The sequence below is a fragment of the Xiphophorus hellerii genome, chromosome 19, assembly GCF_003331165.1.
Source record: "Xiphophorus hellerii strain 12219 chromosome 19, Xiphophorus_hellerii-4.1, whole genome shotgun sequence".
Classification (NCBI taxonomy): Eukaryota; Metazoa; Chordata; class Actinopteri; order Cyprinodontiformes; family Poeciliidae; genus Xiphophorus; species Xiphophorus hellerii.
Genome location: NC_045690.1, coordinates 9,479,037 through 9,502,142, shown reverse-complemented (window position 1 = coordinate 9,502,142; position 23,106 = coordinate 9,479,037). Strand labels below are relative to the sequence as shown.

Here is a 23,106-nt window from a genome sequence, read left to right as displayed (position 1 = left end):
TGGCAGTTTCTATCAGAACAAAAACATTTAATAAAATATACAATTGACCTTAAAAGCAAGATAATATTTCTAATAAGTTCATAATCTAAAACTAATGACTTTTAAATGAGCTTTCAGTTCTGGTCAACCTTCGTTGGATGTGAACTCTTGTCCAGACCTCTGTGAATGGCCTCTAATGGCCGCCAGCCAAGTCATGCCATATTTCTAACCAGGTGGTGTACCAAGGTCTTAAATTTCAGAAACATTTTAAGTAACTTGTGATTAGTTACAATTTTGATTGTCAATTTGTTAATGTTAACACTGTGTTATTTTATTGATGTGATCATGCCTAAGATGAAAGAACACTCATACGAGAGCAAGATAGATTTCAGTTAAATTTCTGATGCTCTAAGAAAATATCTTTAAAATAAATTGATGCTGACTTGCACTTTCATACCATCGTCCACATCTGATCATCAAATGTAGGTGTGACTGACATTAAATCGTTTGTCCACTTCAGCAGGACTATTTTGTTTTTCCTCTTTAAGGCTTTCTTTTTACTAGGAGCTTGCAGTAAAAACCTTTTTTCCCCCTTAGTGTCTGACATCTCTGCCCACTTAAATACATTGTTCTCATTAAGTAACTGAAACTACTATGGCTGTATGCACACGGCCTGATTGCGGACCAAATAAGGTGTTCCACTAAAGCTGTTGTCTGACTACATCCAACATGTTTCTGAAAACTGATAAAAAAAAATCTTCCCCAAATTACACCTTTTGGTTAGAGATCAGAGTTGGGTAATAAAATATATTAGGCTTCATAGAATCCCTTGAGCTCCTAACAATTCTTTGATTTTAATTGATGTAGTATTGCTTTGAACATTCATTTCCTAGTCAAAGGAAGTTGCACGAATCTTTGTTTTTGTGTTTAAATTTATTCTACCAATAGTACATACATTTTAGTTGTTGGTACAACTTTGCAGTGTTTCTCAAAATTTGAATCTTAGGGAAATATAATAAAAAGTAAAAGACACAAACATTTTGGGATTTTGAATAAAAAAAAAAAAGAGTAAATAGTCTTCCAGCTCACCTAGTTTGGCGGAGGTTGGCAACGTTTTGAGTAGAGGGACCAATCGCTCCTTACATTTCTTCTCCAGTGTTCCCTCGCTCCTCATGTTCCTCCTCACATTCTCCCTCAGGATGGAGCGGATGACCTTGATGACGTTGACCTTGTTCTCGGGCACACTGAGTAGAGGACAGAAGAAAGTGACCAAGTAGGCACAATGAGATTTGATTTCAGGAACTAGATATAGAAGATATGTGAGGCTTCTCTTTGTGTGTGAAACGGTTGATTTGATTCATTAGAAGTGATTTCAATTTCACAGTATGTAATATGAATTACCAGTTTGGTCACAGCCCTCAGTCACCAGTGTGCTTGTGAAAATAATTTATTAAATGCTAACACTACAGCAGGCATGGCAGTCTTCTGTAAAGCCTCTGAAGAAAAAAAAGGAGCTTTTGAATGATGGGCTCCTAACTGTTGCTGGGAGAGGCAGGTGAAAATTATTAACCAGGTTACAGACTTTCACATTTTTTCTATATTACTGAGCAAATTTCCATTTATGATTAGAAGCTGTATTCTAATCTGTCCAGCTGCAACTATTTTCTAGTAGACTGACTTTAAAACAGTTTTTTCTAAAACAAGATCCAATATTCAGTAACAAGTCAGCTTGTCTATTTTTTCCCAGAGATCTACTAGATTTAATTCAAATGTATTTTCACATTTTCAAATTTTACCTGATGAATATATTCGACCTCGGATGTTTTATGGAAACACATTTCAATCCATTCCTGAAGTCTAATGACAAAGTTCTCCATCAGTCAATGAAAATTTTGACTGGATTATTTTTGATTGTGTAAATATCAGCCATTTTGTCACTTTTACAACTAGATATGTTTTTTTGTTATTGTTTTTAAGTTTCTCTACAGGTTTTATGTCAAATACTATATCAGATATAGTATTATAAGGTAACTTTTTTGGATTTATGTTTGGAGGAAATAGGTAATTTCTTTACCCAGGTGATAAGTTAATTAGAAAAACCCTGACATTCCTCTCTCAACAGTCTGGCTGGAAGAGAAATTTGTTCCCTCTAGCAAGTTCTGGGCCTGTTCCACTAAAAGGAGGAGCCCAGGAGAAATCCTGTTTCTCCAATCACCTCAACTCTTATCTTGACGCAAAGCAGAAGCAGCTCTACTCTTAAGGCTGCGTCCCAATTTCCAATTGAAGACACGCAAAGTTTGACCTTTCCAATCAGGAATGACATTTACAAGCTTGCTAACATGTCGAAGCACCTGTAGCTGTGGGGGGGGCAGGGAGACCCTGTACATTTTAGACTACAAGAAAATTCATTTCTGCTTGACGATTTTTAAATAAGTCTGCTATCTCCACATGAAACTCTTTATTTTTTGTTATTATTGAATAAAACACATTGTAAATAAAATTTGTAGTTTTTGAATGGATTTTTCTTATTATTAGACTATTAGACCATTTTGCTTCACCAAAGTAAAAATAAACAATTTTCTATTTTATAGGGATTTTATCTGATCAACTCCATACAGCAGAAGAAAAAATACACTGTTTTTAAGAGTGGCATGCATTATTAATCCACTTTACATACACAGACTTTTTTTCTATCAAAAAAAATCCCCAGTAAAATATGTAGCTTGAGGTTGTAATGTTAGGAAATTGGGAACAAATTAAGAGAGAAGAGCCCTTCAGTAGAGCATCCTCCAGTAGATAAACTAAATTATGAATTCATAAAAGCATTAACATGAACTACCTAAATGGTAAATCTCTGACCTGCTACACAGTTGGAAGACCGTCTCCGGTCTGCCTTCCACTTCAGACCTGGAGTGAATCAGCTCCCAAATGCAGCTGCTTTCTGTGCCTGTTCCTGGAAAAAGAGACAGAGAGAGATGGGAAAGAAATGAAGGCAGAGCTTTTAATCAAACAGTTCAAATATGTTTTATGCTTTCAGAAGGAGATAAGAAGAGGGAGGGGGGGCTGAGCTGAAATGTGAAAAGCGGGGCAGTGTGAGGAGGGGGATAATATGGCGATGTGCCAGCCTCTTACCTGCAGCGTTGCCCAGCCTGACCTGCAGTGCAGAGAGAGGAATGAGCCGCCGGAACTTAAACGGGTCTGAGTCGCCGTGACAAAGTGCCGAACGAGGATTCGTCTGGTCATGGAGCAGAGAAAAACAAAGCCATGTTGGAATAAAAGGAGAAAATGCCACTTTTCAAACTAAACACAATATTTGTGTCATGGGAAAGTATAACAGATGCTATTCTTACCATTTTCTTCTTCAGCTTGTAGTTTTCCCTGTAGACCAATATCACCGCTTTCTTGAAGACTGGTGGGGGAGAAGGGAAATAAAAAAAGCACATCAGCATCTTAGATTCTGACTGCAAATACCTCCTGGGAACCCACAGAAGCATTTCAACTGCCAGTTTGAAGCCTTAAAGCATAGATCAGCATTACAGCTATGGATATTTAAATTCAAAGAGAGTCTCAGTCAGAGCGCTGTTCACATGCACCTCTGCGCACTTCTCTAACAAACCAAATTCACTTGTTCTACATGGACTTTAATTGTGCAAACATCCATGAATGACACGCTGCAAGACTCACCAAATACAGTAATTTCGGGATCTTTTCTCATGCGGCCCAGCGATGGATGAGGGTTGAGCCAGACCACTGAGGAATGCATGAGAAACTCACCCATGGAAATCTCTGTGACCTGACGGGAACAGAAAAGGAAAGTTCAAAAATGAGCTGAGGATGGAGAAGAACAAGCTGTATGTTCATTTTTTTTTTTTTTGCAACAATGTGAGACGCATGTAAATAAGACAGCTCTCATGCATTTGTAATCGGCCAAGCTGCTAAATTCAGTTGAGACTACGTGCATCTCCACTATTCTGACATTATAATTGCAGTTCTTATTTGGAAAAGCAGATTTACCTCTTTATCAAGGCCCGTCTGCTCCGCAACCAGCTGGTCAAACACGGAGCCGAAATCCTCGTAGATCTTCTGCATCTCGTTGATGTGACTCGCCACCTTCTCCATGGCCTTCAGAGCCTCTGCAAGGGCACGCAACACATCAGGGTTTCACATGCAGTATTGGGTTAAGATTTGATACTTGATCATTATGTGCATTAAATCAAGTCATCGAAAAAGTGTGAACGTGTGCAGATTCTCAACCGTGCATGTGTTTTCCTACCGGTGAGGTGGTAGTGCTCCTCGCTGTCTGCATCGGTAAGGGAGACCAGCTCTCGGAGCAGCAGGGGGTACTTAAGGACCCTCTGCACCGGTTTAATCAAGTATGACTCCAGGGTGGACGAGTGCTGCTTAGTAGGGTTCCTTGCATCCAGGAATTGTTTAAAGGCCTGATCCGTCTTTGCTTTAATTTCAAAAGAAAAATATAAAATTGCATGAGATATTTCACCACTTTATTATCATCCTTTGAGTTCCCTGATAAACCTTTGATAGACCAAAGTTGAATCTACATGTGTGTCTCAATAAATATGAATATCATGAATAGTTGATTTATTTTGGCCATTAAGTTCATTAAATCTAAGTGCAACTCATAAAAAAATCATTAGATTTTCAAAAATTTATTTGGAATTTTCCATAGTTAAATAAAATAAATAAATAAAACCATGAAAAACAAGAAAGATTTTAACTTAGAAATGTTCACCTGCTCAAAGTATGTTTATGACCTGTACGGAATCTGCATTCAAAACTTTGTTGGGGTTTCCTCCAATATAATATGACATCCTGTGGCTATGAGGTGTTGCTCATGACCTTTGACCACTGAACTGAAATGTGAGGCTTTATATTAACCCAATATAAAGGTTAATATAGGTTTGAAAATTTGAGTAAAGAAATGAAAGAAAAACACATTAAAAATAGTCATAACATAGGTATATTAACCTAATATAAAGCCTGCCCCATTATTATAACATAAGATTACATTTTTATTGGTTTAAGAAACCAAACTTTAGATTTACATTTGCTGTAAAGCATGATCATCTAAAATAATAATAAAAAATATATGCTGCATCGAAATATGTTGCCATTTGTAACAAATTGTTTTACAATGATTCCATTCTAATCATTGAATGGAATTGGCCTTATCTTTTTGATTAAATCCTATTTGTAGTTGCACAACAGTGTTGTCAAACATTAATGAGAGGAAATTTGAGTAAAGAAATGAAAGAAAAACACATTAAAAATAGTCATAACATAGGTTTTACTTTTTATAACTGAACTACTGAAACAGATTGTTTTTCTTCTTAAATGAATGGGACTTGGGATTTCCTGAAATGCTGCTGCAAATGTCAGTCTTGTAAGGGCAGAATCACGGTGCAATTACTTGTCTCCAGCAGGTGGTAGTGCAGCTTTCTTCTACATCTACTCCACTGATACTGCGTCAGTAAATTACCTCTATGATATAACAAATGGCAAAGTTTTTTTTTGTTGTTTTTTTTTTTTTTAAATTGACTCACTAAGTAGAGGCAACTCAACCTCTCAGATCTGACCTGCACAGTTCTTGCTGAAGCCAACAGTGTGAACGAGAGTAAAGTTTGATGCATGCAGCAAAATGAGTTGTCTGTAAAGGCGGTGACATTTTCCCACTGCGGTATGCTTCCACAGAGAGGAGGGAAGGGGCCATTACAGCAGTAATTATAACACTTTCAGCTACAGACAGCCGGCTGCATCGGAACCTCCTGCAGTAATTGGCAGGCGATTAACAAGTCGAACGAATAAACAGAAGCCGAGGTAACTCACGGTCTGTGGGGGAGAGGAGGGTGATGAAAACTGCACCTGTTTATGGGCTGTGCAGGGAGTTCTCCATGATTCAGAGCAAACTAGCTATCAGAGATTACACAAAGCAGCTTTTATCTGCACTGTGCAAATTTTGTGCTACCCGCTATTGTATTAGCTCGTGAGCGCCAACTATAATAAAGGTACACCTCATCATTTTAAGCTTTAGATAACTGTTGGTTACTTTCCTGCTGCCAACAATTTATAACCCTGTTATATTAAAAACTAAATGTTCTACTCTCAAAATTTTATTGACACTTGTTGGAACAAAACACTATTTGCAGGATCAAAATATTCAAGAAAGTTCTCAAAGTGTTTATTTTTGCTCCAGGTAACTCTGACCCGTCATCGACTTTGGAGAGTTAATCCGATTAAATATCCCTCCTGCTACTTACTTCAAGGAATACCCCAAACCGTTATGTTAATATGGCAGATTTAAGCCCTCGCCACCCTCCCATGTTGGCAAAGCAGTCACTCTTCTTACATTGTCCTGTTTTACTGGGCAGCATTCCCAAGTAATGCCAGACATCTTGGCATGCACAAATTAACTTTTAATTTTTCTACACGGACATGCGTGCTGTGAAAAGCAAGCAGTCAAGTGAACAGGATCATTTCAAAGTCTGACTTTGGGCGGACATGTCTTCGTTTTGAAATCGCAAATCACAGAATTTCTGCGCCGGACGTAGGAGATGGAAAACTGGAAAGGTATCAGTCAGCTCACTTTCATCCACATGCCTCACTCTGGGATATTTGCTTTCATAAATAATTGACTTGCTTCCTAAGAGTTGATGCCCAGAAATAGAGAAGGGAGTGCCGTGGGTATATCACTGATGCAACTCAGGTGTAAGGAAGCTGACGAGAAGAAAGTTTGGAAGCAGGTACTTAACATGCACTGATCCTCTGCTTCACAGGATGCTATTTAGTGCTTATTGCAGGGTTCCTACACAGTCATGGAAAATCATGGAATTTAAGAATCATCCAGGTTTGGGCTGGAAAAAGTATTGAAGATGGACTTTTCCTTGCTTTATTTCTCATTTGCCATAATATTCTACAACATCCTCGATCCATCTATTTGTCCACTCTCATCCTTCACCCAGTCATCTACCCATTGACCATCTATTCATTTATCTGCCATCTATCCATCCATCCATCTCACTGGCCATCTCTCTAGCCATTAGCCATCAATCCACCCATCTATCCATTTCCCCATCATTTATCTATCTATCCATCCAGTCTGTGGGGTTTTTCATCCTCTGTATATGAAGCCTACCCACAAAAAATTGGTCATAATTCTCACTTTTTTGGTATCTAACATTTTAAATGGCTGGAAAGAACAGAACTGTGTGGATCTGAATCTGGAAAAGTAATGGTGAGAACTCCGTTATCAGGATTCCTTACCTCTCTTTAGGACCTGCTGGACTTTGATGTGGTTTGCACAGAACCCGCTGTAGAGCTTGAAGTGGTCCGCATAATAGAGGAACGAACCCCCCAGAGAAAACAGCAGCTTCTGCCAGGAAATAGAAAAAAAAAAAAAAGATGGAGTGAGGTTTCCACACAGACAGAAAGTGGCTTTATACAAGATGAAAGAGCATGAACACGTGAAGTCATGACCGTCCTCCATCTCTCCTGGGAGACCATTCAGAAGCCCCCTCTGTAGCCTTCCTCTCCACTAACCTTTCTGGGTTCAGGGCTGAACCGCAGATTTAATCAATAGACTCCACAACTCGCCATGCTAAGCCTATAAATCAGGACATTGTACTGCTGTCACAACTCTTCATTTGTCTAATAAATCTCCAAAACTCAACGGTCACATCTTTTTATGGTTAAAGTAACTCAGATTACCTGTTTGGTGTGTTTAAAAGATGTTAAGCTTTAATCGATAAGGGTATAAATATCGCTGTGTCTGTGTACCTTAAACTGTGAGGGCGTCTCCAGGGTGCTGAAGTCAGGCTTGGAGGCAGTCCTCTCCTCCAGGGTCTGCAGGAAGACCCTCTGGAAGTCCAGCATCTCAGGAAGGCTGCCAAACAAACTCTCCATCTGACAAGGAGAGCAGGACGGCAGGGATGAAGAGTTATGGATGGAAAAGAAAAGGAAGGAAAGGAGAGAGAAATGGTGGAACAGTGGGAAGTTGATCGATGGGGATGTATGAAAGGCGAACAGCACAGACAGAGTGGGAGGAGAGAGAGAGAGAGTGTGTGAGGTTATGTGGAAACAAAATAAAGCTAGGATGACTTGTAATTCATAACAGTCAGTCACACATTCCCTCTGGAGTGTTAGAAAATCTCCTCTGTGATGGCTCCATCTCTGACAAAGCCTGTTAGTGACGAGCCATATGAATATGCCGTTTATTATACAGCCGAGGTCGACAGTACCGTTCATTAAAAGCCATTAAGGGGCCAACACTGCCCTGTCCGTTCTATGTCTGGACACGTCCCTGTGTCTCATAATGGGTATGCTATTTGCCCTCGGTCTCAGCAGGACTATCGACTTCTGTATCTCAGGAGGAGTGTCCCATGTCTGAGGTCATGCCCAGCAAGTGTGATTACATTAGCATACTGCAGAAACACTATGCATTTACATCTCAGCGAATTCACAAAATTCAGAATAAGTAATTTTATGTAAGACTAATAAAGAAAAAGTTTATAAAACAGGATTGTGACATTACAGCCTAGTCAATCAGACAGTTATTGACAAGATGTTCAGAGAAAAGTTAAGTTCAAGCTTTGCCTCCAAATCCTCTCAACGCTACAATTTTTGCACCCATTTCTACCTCACCTTTTCTTTCCACTCAACTTTTCAGAAAGATGATTGGATACAATACTCCACTGTGAAAAGCCAATTTCTTTAAAAAATTTGTTGTTGTGGCCTTTTTTTTTTTACATTTTTTTGTATTTATTTTATGTGGGGGGTTTTTTTATCAGATATTTCTTTTTTTTTTTTTAAAAAACAAGTTTCTGGTGATGATCATGGCTCTAAGTGATGGTCATAAAAACACTGAAATAAATCACCCTGTGCTTAATAAACTTCTGTGATATTTCAGTAATATGTTAAGATTAGCTATTATGCTGTCATAGATAAATCAAGGTTGTTTTTAACTGAAGAAAAATTACACATGTAATAAAGAGCATGAACAGCAATCAGTGGATTAAGATGAGTGTCTTTACACCTAAGCTGGCCTTTATTGCTGCGCTCCTTTGTGGCGTTCGAAGGTCAGGGTCGGAGAATGTTAATTTCTCCTGCAACCAGTTAAAGTGGCAGGGAGATGATCCGGTTGAGTTCATCGATGGGTAATAAATACTCAATGATTTTGACCTTTTCTGCAGGACAGAGATCTGCAGCCTACCTCATCCTGTGTGAGGAAGGTTTCACTCTGCAGCGGTTTCAGGTAGATCTCAAACAAGCAGTCCAGGTCCTATAAGTGGGGAAAGAAGCAGAAGGTGGTCAGTCATCTGTGCTTTATTCCTGAACATGCTCATCCTTTAAAATCCCCTTCATCATCAGAGTTCTGCCATCATAACCTCCGCAATCACCTCATTTCCCTCTCTTTCCCCTCTCTATCCCTGCAGCCCGCTCCCTTAATATGGCTGTAGCTTGTCTTAGAATCAGCGAGAATATTCTCATTAGGCTGATTTATGAGCATTCTCTTCTTCCCTCCTTCCCTTCAGCACCCCAGCCAGCAGTGCATGGATTCAGACGAAATGACCTGAATCAAGCTGCTCTGGGAAGGCAATCTCCTCCCTCAATTACGACTCAATGGTAGGCTGAAGAGGGAGGGGGAACAGATAAAGACAACAAGGAAATTTGGAAGAAGGGAAAGAAATGCCACAAGGGCTGCAGAGTGCAGAAGTTTGAAGGGTTCCGGCACATTTTTAATTTCATAATTCCAAGGCAAAAAAATGTACAAAGGCAGAGAGAAAGCAGGGAACAAAGAAAACAATGAAGGAAAGACTTGAGGGGGAAGAAAAGAAAGAAGAACACACTAAAGTAAGCATACAGGAAACGACAATGAACAAGAGCAAGAAGGACAGAAGAAAGTGAGATATGGCAAAAGAAATGATGGGTTGGGGTAAGGAAAGATCAAAAGAAGGAAATACAAGAGGACAACTTTTGGACAAAGAAATCAGGAAGTCTCGAAATGCAACTGGTTTTCTTTTTTTTTTTTCTTCCTTACTTGTTAAGCCCTGAAAACTCATGAAAGGCTGTAGGCTCCCTGAGTTTATGATTGTGGCTTTTATTGTGCAGCAGAAAAATAGGAAGTGTAATCAAAAACACCAAATCAGGATATGATTAAATAATGCCAGACAGGTGTAAGAGGGAAATGAATAATTTTTAATGCTCAGACTTTTATATCCCACACTCTCCAGTGGCTTCAATCAAAGCGAATGTCTTCAAAAAAAAAAAAAAAAAAGGTGACATCGGATCACTTTACTCTATCTTTAGGAAGTGTGAAGCGGAGTTTGATGAAATATTAATTCACTTCTCTTACATCTAGTACTAATATTACAGCTGTCCACTCTTTGTAGACTCACCTTCACGTAGGACTTCTCCGTGTCCACCAGCTCCTGGATGACCTTGCGCAGCCTCTCCGTGACGCTCATGTGCTTGGGGCAAGGTCTGAGCAGAGCGGCCTCTCTGGCGGGACTTGAGCCTGACTCGCCTCCCTGAGTTTCCTTCACATCATCCATCACACCCCCGGCTGCTGAACCTTCCTGGAAGGAATTGTAAATGGTGCACACTGTGTCCACGCTCTGTAGGGGGCGACAGAGAGGGCAGAGTATTTAGGTTAGGCAGCTTGGGGATTAGAACAGCCGGAAGAATAAAATGGCGGATCACACCTAAACTGCATGAATCCACACACACGCTTCAATAAAATAAATTCTTCATATCTTCACCTCTAATGACTGACATTTCAAAGCTTTATATTATAATTATGTAAATAAATCCATGGACAATCTTGGGTTTTCTGAAAACATTGGAGATTTACTCATGCACTCAATAATTGGCTTTGTAGACTTCACAGCGCATCTAAGATACTAAATCTCAGCAGATCGCCTTGATGCTCATTTGATTGTTCCTCTGACACTATAACAAACATCAGAAGTTTGTCAGGAAATCCCACGTTGACATGTAATACTTTGTTAGCGTGTTTAATGTGTGCTAATTTACAGCTAAATAAAAGGAAGCTCAAACATACTTTTCTGACAGGTGGAGCCCCGTGGATTACTCAGCGTCATATAATTTACAGAGATGTTCTCTACAGGCAGATGATCTGCTTTACTTTGTATTCATTCCACCTGTACAGCCTCAGGAAAACGAACATATGCTTTAGGCAACATATTGCAAAGTTCCGCCTGTGGCTGGTTGAGACGGTACAGTCTGTTAGCGGCTGTGGCAGAAAGTGAGCAATTAAGAAGTTGTCACTTATATTACATGGGAAGCAATGAGGAGAAAGAAATCCACTTTCTACATTGTTTACCAACTATGAATTCACATTCACTTCACTTTAGTTTGGTTTAATTTAGTTGATGCAATGAGAGATCAGCTGACAACCATAATTGATCAGTTTTAGCTTAATTGGTGCTGAGCTGTGATTGGCTGGTCAGAAGTAAAAACCTATTTAAAAGAGTGTATTATCTACAACATGCACATATACAGTATGTCTGTGGGTCATTCAGGTGGCGAACAAGAGAGAATGAGATTTTTTTTTTGTTTAGGATGGTTGAACGATTTTCATGTTGCCAGCTGTGCTAATTGCTAAAATAACAATTGCAAAGTTTTACAAAATTCAAAGATGATAAATCGGCCACAAAATTCTGATTGGTGCATCTCAAGATCTAAGTGCTCTAGCTCCATAATGGCTATTACTTCTAGCTGCAGGTGAGTGACATGATGTGCATTACAATCTATGGCCAGCTCCTGACATCAGCTGAGGCTGATAGGTGCCAGCAAAGGCAGTTTTTCCAATCTATTGCTCAGCAACACTGAGCAGTGGGACAGTCCAAGTGCACAGAAAACAGCTGCTCAGCAATCTCCAACTTCCTCCTGTGTGTGTGTATTCGTGTGTGTGTGCAGGTACTCTAAAATGTTGCTTCAGGAAGCAGTTGAATGCAGCTCACCCCACTAAAGCATGTACGGCAACAGACATGGATCGATAGGCTCTCCATTCTGGCGCTGTGGCCGCCGAAGCGCATGCCTGCACACAATGCGAGCAGCGTGTAAAAGCCTGTCTGAGTCATTTAGCTCGGGCACTGGTGTGAGCTGCCACCCCTCCACAAACTCCCAGGGAGTTCACAGACAATCAGGACTTCCGTTAATAAGCCGGCGGCTCATCAGCTGGCTCATTATAACACGGGCATTCCAGAGATGTACTTCCCTGAATGTAAGCGCAGAATCCTCGTCTCTGGGAAACAACTAAAAAAAAAAAGAAAAAAAAAAAGGAGGCAGTTCTTGGGAGTATTAGCTGTTAATTGCAAGGGGACTGAATGTCTCCCTGCTTGCTGAGAACGTCTCCAATTTGACTTGACAGGCAACCTTATGTTCTCGTAAACATGAACCCACAGCTACACGAGCATCCAGGCAGAAGCTGATCGTTTGCTGAGCCGATCGGCAGCATTTTCTTAAATGCGACTGAGTGCGTGTCAGCTTTCTCTTAGCTTGTAAACACTGCTGCTGACACACTTTCCCTTTGAAGATCAGAAAGCCTGCCAATGACAACGCTGCACGCAGTGGCAGTCAGCCCTCATTTAGTGATATACGCTTTGGGAAAACTCCCACCAGGCAGATGGACAGGGGGGAAATGGCCTGAAGGAAGCACTGAGGTTAAAGGATATCAGAGCAACAAATTCATCAAACAGCCCACTCATGCATCCAGACAGGGAAGGGAGTAGGCTTTGGGAGAGTGATAACACTCACATGTGACGCTTATTTCTGCTCCAGACACCCACAGGGAGGGGTTGTCGGGTTCTCTTCAAACAAGTATGTGCCTGGTAGCATAAATCTCCACTCAAATGCTTAATTAATTCTCATCACATTCTAGTACTGGCCCAATACGTGCAGCTGAAGCTCACATACGACTATGAGAGCGTGGAGGAGTCAAAGCTCGAGAACAGAGACTGAAGATGCTTACATTTTGCTCAGAGAAACCCAATTTCGTTCACTTCAATCCACAAAAAAAAAAAAAAAATTATTCGCCGGAGCTTGACTAGATAAGGTGGGCAGAGAGAAACAGACGGCAAGAGAGGACGGGTGGGGGCTCCACACTCATGACTCAGGAACTGCAACTGCCTCACAACAATCCAACCAACACAGCCTGACAGCCAGCCCAAATAACCAATTAAAAGCTAAGGACGTGAGCCAGAAGAGACGGAGGAAAAGCCGTGGAGAGCTGTGAAGAACAAGTGGATCTGACAGCGCTGCTGTGAATTCCTATTCAGGGGTTTTCTTGCTGACAGGTGTCAGCTCCGCGTTACGTTTGTACCTTAGCTCATGCCCTCAAGTCGATTCAGAACATACGGCTCTGCAGAACTTTACAGATTAGAAAACAAGGCGTGATCAGAGAAGGGCTTGATTTACTTGCCTGATAGCATTCTGGACAACAGCTAGCTGGATTTTTTTAAAATTCTGAATTCATTGCATGCAAACGTGTAGAGATTCGGAACAATTTGTCACCACACAGCATAAAAATCTGTAAAAGACCTTGAAAGCAACTCATGTTTTATTGCAGCAGAGTAATCTGCTGCAATAAAATTTGGAGCAGATGAGACTAAATTTGAGCTTTTCAGCAACAAACACTCCAGAAACAAAGGACAAATATGTGGAAAAGCACCTCATGCCCACTGTAAGACACAGTGGAAGGTCTGTGATGCTGTGGGAGTGTTTCCGGTCCAAGATTAGGGGTACTTTGTTACAGTCATGATGTCTTTGAAATGCCAGGAAACAATCCAGAAAGTTAAAAATGTGTTGCTAATGGATCTTTCAGCAGAAGAATAATCCAAAACATCAACCCAGAAGTGGTTCACCACATACAAAATCAATGTTTTCCCCATTCACATCTTAGCCTTCAGATCCAAACCTTTTAGCCTTGAAGGTGAGATGGGGGTAAAGAGGAACGGTGAAAGATCTCTCTGTGTGCTCTAACTTTGAGAAGTGTTATGGGGAAAAGTTTAAAAAAGGATTTTCCCACCTACGCCTAATAGATGCGTATAAATGTAAGGTTAAAATTTTCTTTCAAGCTATGTAAAATCTACCTGCAATCAAAACAAATAAAAAAGCTGAACTTAAAGAGTGATTTTGCCTTCACGCTGTTAACTATTTAAATACCAACCAAGAAGCTCCTTTTAAATTTGAGCAGCGACACAAAATGCAAAGCGAAGCATCAAACACGAGAGCGTAAAGTGCCACTACCTCCCCCAGCCTTCTGGTCACCAGGAAGAGGAGTCTGTAGAGCAGCCTCCATGCTGCTGTGGCGTGCCGCCGGGTCCTGCGAGCCAGCGAACAGCCTTTCCTGTGCAGCTTGCCTCCCCTGAACGTCGGCATGACCGATCAGCTCTATGACACCTGCCGTATATCAGTTATACGGTTTCACCACCTGGAAATTCTTAAAATCCACTAAGCTTCTTAGATTTTCTTCACCTTCCTTATGTTTTTCTCATTTGCAGCCCATCTCCCAGTTATGCCTGGATCACACGCTTCGGTTCTGAGCCCACCTCTGCCTCCCCGATCAAACCGGGTCCAATAGAGACAGACTGATTGATTTGCCGTTCTGGGAGCGTGGGCAGAGAAAAAGCGCCTGCTGCCGGCTTGATTTGCATGTCAATCAGAAAAGGAAAGTCTGACCACTTTGGGGACTCATTCCACTCGCAGCTTTCACAGTCCATCTTCGGCATCATCACTGCAGTCTGGGTCCCCACACCTCGCCTCCATCTCTCACCTTCCTCCTCGGCTACAGAGGAACTCTGGTGTGGCTTCCAGAGAGCTTAACGGAGAGGCCAGGGGCTGGATTGGTGTCCTGCCCCTCAATAGCAGCAATACAATGTAGAGTGTTCTGGCTTGTTACCTCCACACACAGAGGAATGGCTGACTCAAAAATGGGAAGCTCTGAGCCAGCGGGGGTAACAGGGCAGGAATGTTAACTATGGCCTCGCACAAAAATAAAACATGACATCTATTGCTCGGTGAACAATGTAGTTTCACGAGGAATTAATAAACAGATGAAAACTTTCTACTAAAAGATCTGCACTTCTAGAAAGTGAGTGATATGAAGGTGATTATCACCTTGAGCACTGCAATAAGTTATGATTACTGCATACAGCAGTGAATAAATGTGCATTAAGATTTGTTTACAATTCCTTCCCTTCTTAGGTGTATCACAAACTTTAGCCAGAGATCAATATCAACCAATTTGGAGGTTAAACTGAAAAATATGTTTTCTCCCAATTTATAACTGCATCAAAACTAAGATTTCCCACCACAATTTTACTCAACGTGTATTAGTTGGACTTATTTAAGTTAAATAAAAATTAGGTACAAACTATTGTCACATATTTTGATACATTCTCCCATTTCCAAAATCACTACCAGACTTATGACACACACCTTCACATTGTAGTAACCTGCCAAAGCACGAGGCAATCACATCAACTCCAGCCAGCTGCTACAGCAGGTGATAGTTATTTGCTTAATACAGCACTTTGCATTAATAATCATATCTATTTAGTTTTGGGGAAAAAAACAATTCATTGTTAATAAAACTTCTAGTTTCAAAACAGCTGACACAATTAACTTCTAGAAAAGAAATATGAATTCAGTATTTTCTTTAGCTTTTAATAAAATTTAAGAGTGACTAACAGCTTTCTCTTACTACAGCCACAGTCTTTTCTTGGGTTGTAAAACTGAAGTGACATAGAGGCCTATTCCCGTTACCCATTCTGCAAAATGAGAAAGTAAAAGTAATAATCAGTTTTACTGGCCAGGTCTGTGCACACAAAAATGAATCTGACTTAAGCTTTAAATGCCCTCAGCAGTACTCATATCTAATTTTAAGAAACATAATGGTTTTGGACATGTTGGCATCCATCTGGGAATTCAAAATTCAAGTATGGTTCTGTAATCTCTGGAGAAAACATGGAAACTGCTATGCTAAGTAAGCAATTGTGAAAATAAGATGCTGAGGACAGCTTAAAAAAAAGGTATTTCTGTAATCTTTTTGCCTTTGTTTTCAAATAATAAAGCCCCATTTTACAGCCACAGCTCTTTATGGTCTTAAATTACAGCTCTTGCAGTTAAAATCTGTACCTCCCGAGCTTTATAAAAATCTGTAATCGGCCACTCAAGCCAAGTGTCTCTCATTGGTGGTTTGTGACCTTAAAGTTGCTCAGCAGATGCAATTCTTTAAAATTGAGACGATGTGTGAATCACAACACCAAGTAACAAAATTTAAATCAGATTTCATGAAGTGTTTTCAAAGCCTTTTTTTTCCACACAAACACTTGCAAGAGACGCAAAAAGATCTGAAAGCGGGGGGGGGGAGGGGGCAAGACAAACGATAAACACCATCTCTATCACCCCTTTAATGCTCTGAGTCAATATGTGCAGAACTGCTGCTTTGCAATGAAACGCTGCACAAAATCAAAGGAAAAGCCTTACACGTCACCCGCAGAGGAGCTCTGCCTTTGCTGATATAAACAAACACGTGTGGGGAGGCAGAGGATGGAAAAGACAGGATGAAATGCAGGCATGCCCCCGTGGGTGGCTTTACCAATCCCTCGCAGAAAACAGCCCTGTCCTGACACTGTAAGGCAGAAAGAGAGCAGCAGCAGCAGCAGCCACCCGGCTGCAGGTGATTCATGTGCCATCTTAGCGGGCTGTAGAACCACAATGCCACCTTCTTTTCAAAGCTTCCCCAATAAAAGAAAACACTGACTCGTAAATCAAACGGAGGGGAGGAGAGAGAAAGATGAGGGGGAGGGCCAGTCCCGTTGCGCTTCACTCTAGCCCATTTACACCTTTTATTATTCATCCTTAACAAATATTATTCAGCAAAGTCTCAGAGGACTTAAAGAGAGGAGTGTATTTTAATAATAAAGCCAGCTTCGGATTAAAGCACCTGTTCTACTCTATTCAGATCCACTTCACTGCATGACTACCGGAAGAAAGGCAAAAGGAATGATAGCATTATGCAGCATTCTAAATGCAACATGTCTAAAAATAAACACATTTAATTAGAGAGGTTTTTCTGATGACAAAGTGCATGAACTTCTAAATGGCAACATTTTTCTTCCATCTTAAGAATACACTGAAGCCGGGTGAATCGAAGGTGAAATATGAATTAGTACTACTATTCAGTTTTCAGTGTTTTTCATGTAGTACAAGTATATATTTTCACAACAGAATGGCACTGCTGATGGAGGAAGAATATTTTTTTGCTTAGTTATTTTATTTTATTTTAAGGTAGATTATTTAATGTAATATTCCGTTCGTTCGTCAAATACAAAATTCAAGTTTTAGTTAAAGTTTGATGATTTTCGCTATTCAAAATTGTAAATAAATAAGTAAATAAAGATAAAAAGTACAAATAAATAGAAATGGAACCCTAAAAACGAGTGATCAAATCAATCTACTGTCACACCAGAGTGTACTGAACTGTAAACAAACCAAAACGAAAGTTACGACTCTAAATAGTCACGTGACAATGACAGCTCAGTCTCTTTTCATCTTCTTGCTTGCAGGTAGAACAGGTAGTAAGACCTTCTGTTTTCTTCTACTTGTCGCTGGCCTTGAGACTACGATTGGAGCTGTGAGGATCATCTCGCCCTCCAGAGGCTGCGCAAGCTCCTCTCTGATACAACTTTTGTTCTTCGATTGGTACATTGTTGGTTTTTCTTTTAATAGGCGGTAGTGGTAATGAGTTTGCTACCCGAGTCGGGTTTCCTGATTGCTGGAGGTACTGTGTTTTTGCCGTAGGGACGAAATAGAACATTCTTTTGTCTGAATCTTAAAATTTTCAAGTTGAAAGTACTCATTAGTATTTTGTTATTTTTATCCACTCAACAATAAAGCAAAACTTGCTGTTGATGTTTTTAATGAAACAAAGTGATCTGACTTTTATAGCAAATGGATCTGTAAATCATTAACCATAAACCAATTTTCTCTTGGAAACAGTGAGTTATGTAACTAAGTTTGATAAGTGGGTTTGTCCACATGTCCTCTTTTGAGTAAAAGTGGCTGCGTGTTTGTGGTTCTGTTTACAAGAAAACAAAAATGAAAGCAAAAAAAAAAAAAAAAAACGTGCTCAGTGAAGGTCAAATACTTTTTGTTGTTCCAAACATTTCCATTTAAGACAATCCTAATTTTTCTGTCTCTTGTTCGTAAGGCCTCGCTACAGTAAAAATCTCGTCACTAATTATGCTTTGTTAGGTTATGTTAAGGTCACACTCAAAGCTGTCTTGCTTTGCATTCAGAATCCATAGAAAAGCCTTTCAGGGCTAAAAATGCCCACGGGCCACACTTTGGATATCCCTGCCTGAAGGAACATTTTATACACTCAGTTTCCAGAAGCGCCTTTTAAAGTCAATTAAAACCATTTAAAATATCCACCACATAAAAAAACAACGGCGTAAAACAGAATTCCAAAGTGTCCAATATTGCAAATGCAGAAGACTTTTCGGATGCAATATTTGGCAGACTATAATATGTCAGATACCAAAAACTCTGCCAGCTAATATTTGGCTAGCTATGTAAACTGCCTTTTACTTTTTGTGATGCCCACATCAGAAATATAAATCTCAGTGACTTGGAGGCCAAAACTCAATAAATGTCCAGATTGTGTCCAAACATTGCAATGTTATGGCAAGACTGAACAATAATGACACATTTTCTTAAAATCATGCAGAGTTAGTCTGAATTCTGCATTATTTGTACACAGCATTCCTAAAACAATGCGTTATAGTTTAAAAACAGATATATTGCACTAAAAACATTTAAAATTTATGGGAAAAGGAAGGAAAGAATACTGGTACTATTACTATAATACTATTAAGATACTAATAATGCTGGAAGCAAACAATCTGGACTCCTGTAGTAATAATTTCTGCATACTTTAATAATGTTTTTATAAAACCATAATTAATTTAGACACAATTATGACACAAAACGTTGCTATCTTTACATCGATAGCACATAGTTACCGCCTGTTTGGACCCTCTCTGGCATTGCAGACAAGCAGAAACGTCCTCTGCCAGACAGGCCACCTTGCTTTTGATGAGACGCCCCAAACCGAGTAGAGCAGACCCCAGATTCAAGTTGTCCTCCTCGGGTTCAGAGCCGGATGGCCAGAACCAGCACATGGCAAACAGGGAGCACAAGGTATGGGCCGGTGACTGCTCCTGCATGAAGACCTCAAAAAATGTGGTGAGGTACAGGGACGGCTGAAGGTCTTCATCGTTCATGGTCAGGCCTGCAGTCGGCACAGCTCCCTCTGAAGTAGCCATTCCTTGGGATCATAACGGGCCGTGGTCCATGTGGGATCCTACAGTAAGTTTTTAGCGCTGTCTTGTTTACAGATGGGTAGACTGACAAGAGGAGGCTTGCATTAACTGGACTGCCAGCACTAAGCCCTGATTATTAGCCTGCTCATGACCAGATGGCGACTGATGGGCTTAATCATAATACAAACGCACATCTTCAAATGATTCCCTCCTCCTGGATGTGGAAACACACACACCCGAGTAAAGGAAAATCTCTCGAGTTTAAAACGACGCATCAAGAAGGCACTTATGCTTATGTCTGCAGGCATAACTTTTGAAGTTAAAGTTTACACATTTTTTTAAAAAGCTGCTATAACACTTCATACTCCTCTCGTCCACCAAGAGGAGTAGAAAAGGAACAGCATCAGAAGGGCAGGGGAAATGATATTGCAACAAGGCATGAACCAGAAATGTTGCAACCATCCGAGTGTGTGTATGCCTGTTTTATACAAAGCCTAATAACATCAGTGTGTAAATTAGATGAATCAAGCTGGATCTCCACTCTGGTAGGCAGACAGAGCACGACTCCACCTATGGTTCTCTTTATAAGTCCATTTAAATGCTCTTACGGAAATGTCTAGTCTGGACGAATGCAAAGAAGCTTAATATGTCTGTTCGCTGTATAACCTTTAGCTTAAATCAAGATGGGAATGTCGAATTTCACAATAGCAGGCTGGAGGAACAAGAACAGGACAGGACAGTGGTAACAATATTATGCAAATTATTAGTAAAATGACATCACAAAAGCTCGTAAAGTAAAGTGAGCAAGAAGGAAATGTGTTTTTGTTGCACATTCAGAGACTTCTGTGCACCAACCAACATTTTAACACATCTAAGAAGCCTGAGTTGAAGTAAAGCCTTACTAGTAAGCTCAAAGTACTGAAAATAGACATAAATTTCTTGTATTCAGAACAGTCCCAGAAACGGATCTGTCTAATGAGGTTGTGCCGCCTGACGTCTTTAATCATGCAGCACAGAGCAATAAGTTCAAGTCTTGTACAATTCTGTGAACTTTGCGCTGGCTTTACTGAAGATGCCTTCACAATGTGATGATGATAATAATAAAGCATGACTTGGGTCTTTCATAACACTCAAGGTCAGTCTACAAAGAGCGTAAAGAAACAAAAAAACATAAAGAAACATGATATGTATCACAATGAGTAGGCAGTCTTAACTAGGCAGGTTTTAAATCTGAATTTAAATAGGAAGAGTATCAATGTTGCGGATTTCTGGTAGGAGATCATTCCAGAGTTAGGGAGCAGGGCAGGAGAGAGTTCTGCTCCTCGTGGTACCGAAGCGAGCAGAGCGAACAGTGAGGTGGATGGAAGAGAAGAATCTGAGGAAGGGAGAGGAGGTGGCAACATGAAGGAGGTCAGATAAACTAAGAAGAGAGAGGGGGGAGGTGTTGGATGACCTTGAATGTTAACATAAGAATTTAGAATTTCACTTTGAACTTGACTGGGAGCCAATGAAGCTCTAGTATAATTAGGGTGTCATAATAAAATGAAGATGTCCCAAGCAGCTGAGTTCTGGACCATTTGAAGCTCATGGAGGGATTTTTGAGGGAGATCACACACAAAAAAAGAGAATTGTAATAATCAATGCTGGAGGTAACGAGGAGAACACACAGACTTTGGAGCTGTCAATAGAGATAACACTGATTCAGTTCCAACAAGACGGAGTTCAGTTTTATCACTCAGTTTTCTCACAATTTCAAAAAGATAAATTTGACCATTTGAGAATAGTTCTGGTGACAAAAATACACAGATGGTCATGGTGTGGAAACTAACATGCCATAATGTTTATTAATTTAATTCTAAGTAAAGTATTTTTTTTTTTGAAAGTCCAGTTGGCAAACTATAAGCTGGATGTCTGTTAAGCAGCCGAGTGCAGGCTAGATGCACTCGGCTGTGTGTGTGTGTGTGATGCACACTCACACACACACCTATGTTCTATTAGTGTGCTCTTTACATAAGAGCGCACTAATGAATCATATAGAATTTATCTATCTTTCTTAATTATTTTACATAATCCTATATTATTTTGGTAGCAGTAGAAATGGACTGTAAAGTATTTCTGCTTTAGGTTTTTTTGTGAAACTTTCTTAATAAAGCATATATTTACTCAAGTTTATCACACCAACCCAACACAATGTTCAGCTACTTCTAGATTTAGAGGGATAAGAAAACAAATAGGGGGAAAAAACCCATCTGTTTTAATGTTGCCTGTAAGCATCTTTCCGCCCTCTATCCATAACAAACCAGTTTAGCTTCAGGTGTCTTGTGGGAGTTATCCAGGACCACTTTAGCTGACATCAACAATCGATTGGTTCAGCTCATAACAGAACCACATCGCTGTATTAAACTGTTTGCTATGGTGCTCTCAATCCAAATGTTTCATTATGCAACACCAACACATGGATTACAGTGATGGTAAACGACACCTACAACGAGAACAGACACGTGAAGATCTCTCTTGTGTTAGAGCAAACTGCATTGCAGCCGACCAATTAATCAAAGGTGGTCGCTCTCTAATGAGGCCGCTGATTACAAGATGCAACAAGAGACTTGAAATTCTTCCTTCTCCTCTATCTTTCTCCCTTGACTTTTATATCGTGCAGGCAGGCACAAACCCATTTGCTGATGTGGGGACGATTTTCTACCCGGTGACTCAATTTTTCTCTCTCTCTGCCGTGGAGAATGAGCAGACGGCTGCACTGTGATTAAATCCAGCTCTGCATGAAAGCAAAAATGTGATTTACTAGCAGCAATATCTTGCCCTGTGTTTTATCTCCATTTATTTTTAAATTCCCATCACAGTGCCTGACATAGCTGATCAAAAAAGTGGCATTTGTCTCCTTTTGTGCCTCAGTGACGCAAGTGGCACACATCGCAGGGAATCCTTCCTGCACACACACACACCTATATTCTATTCATTCCCCAGTAAAAACACAACCGGCAGGGAGCTGAGCAGCAGAAGTGGTGCAGTGCAGATCCCAGCACAGTAGGACTGACTCATGTCGCTGGGCAAACAAAAAGAATAGAGAAGAAGAGGCTTGTTCTCTCCAGGCTTCTTCGTGGCTGACCTCAGGTCAAACGCTGGGTGGTGTTTTTTTTTTTTTTTCCCGCACAGGCAATTAGGCAAGCAGCAATTAGGGAAGCTTTCCAAATATTTGGCACAAAATCTCTGTCTAAAAGTCCCTGCAGTAAATAGGCATCCCTTCCCGTTTAGCACAAATTACACAATGAGGAAATTAGCCAAACACGCACTCACAACTGCAACAACAATCACAGTACTCGGCTTTGTCTGGTAGGATGTAGAATGTGAGCAGAGAGAAGGTGAATATGTATGAACGTACGCGCTCATAAGCTTTCAGGCACTGAGCCATGTCTACATCATTAACACCTGGCTTTTTTTCCAGTGACCACACACACTCATTAGTGCTCTCAATAAACACTGCTGTACAGATTTTAGCACATTACATTTCTACATTGCAGAGGGAAAAAAAGAACAACTCCCCGGGGGGCAGGCTCACGCTTTAATGACTTCAATTAAAAGCAGTTTACGAAAAAAACATGATCAAACAAAAATAGGCATCAGAATTCACCAAATGTTATTAAATAATTATTTAAAAAAAGACAGAACTCCTATAAAATGATTTGGTCACATTATCTGCAGTGCACTGGGCCAAAGCCAAGACTCTTTAAGACAAATTAAAGAACAA

The 23,106-nt window shown here is 40.3% G+C and overlaps 1 protein-coding gene across 3 annotated transcripts in view; it reads right to left on the bottom strand.

The window, feature by feature from the left end:
- Positions 1-23,106, bottom strand: part of tiam2a (TIAM Rac1 associated GEF 2a) — a 101,599-nt gene that overhangs the window by 1,929 nt on the left and 76,564 nt on the right. For all 3 annotated transcript variants that reach the window (XM_032547212.1, XM_032547210.1, XM_032547211.1), the window contains exons 16-26: positions 10,389-10,607; positions 9,203-9,271; positions 7,771-7,896; positions 7,258-7,366; positions 4,253-4,432; positions 3,994-4,112; positions 3,664-3,772; positions 3,330-3,388; positions 3,112-3,214; positions 2,839-2,932; positions 1,069-1,223 (exon numbers count right to left, since the gene is read on the bottom strand). In XM_032547212.1, coding sequence (XP_032403103.1) covers positions 1,069-1,223; positions 2,839-2,932; positions 3,112-3,214; positions 3,330-3,388; positions 3,664-3,772; positions 3,994-4,112; positions 4,253-4,432; positions 7,258-7,366; positions 7,771-7,896; positions 9,203-9,271; positions 10,389-10,607 — 1,342 coding nt within the window. The remainder of the gene's footprint in view (positions 1-1,068; positions 1,224-2,838; positions 2,933-3,111; positions 3,215-3,329; positions 3,389-3,663; positions 3,773-3,993; positions 4,113-4,252; positions 4,433-7,257; positions 7,367-7,770; positions 7,897-9,202; positions 9,272-10,388; positions 10,608-23,106) is intronic.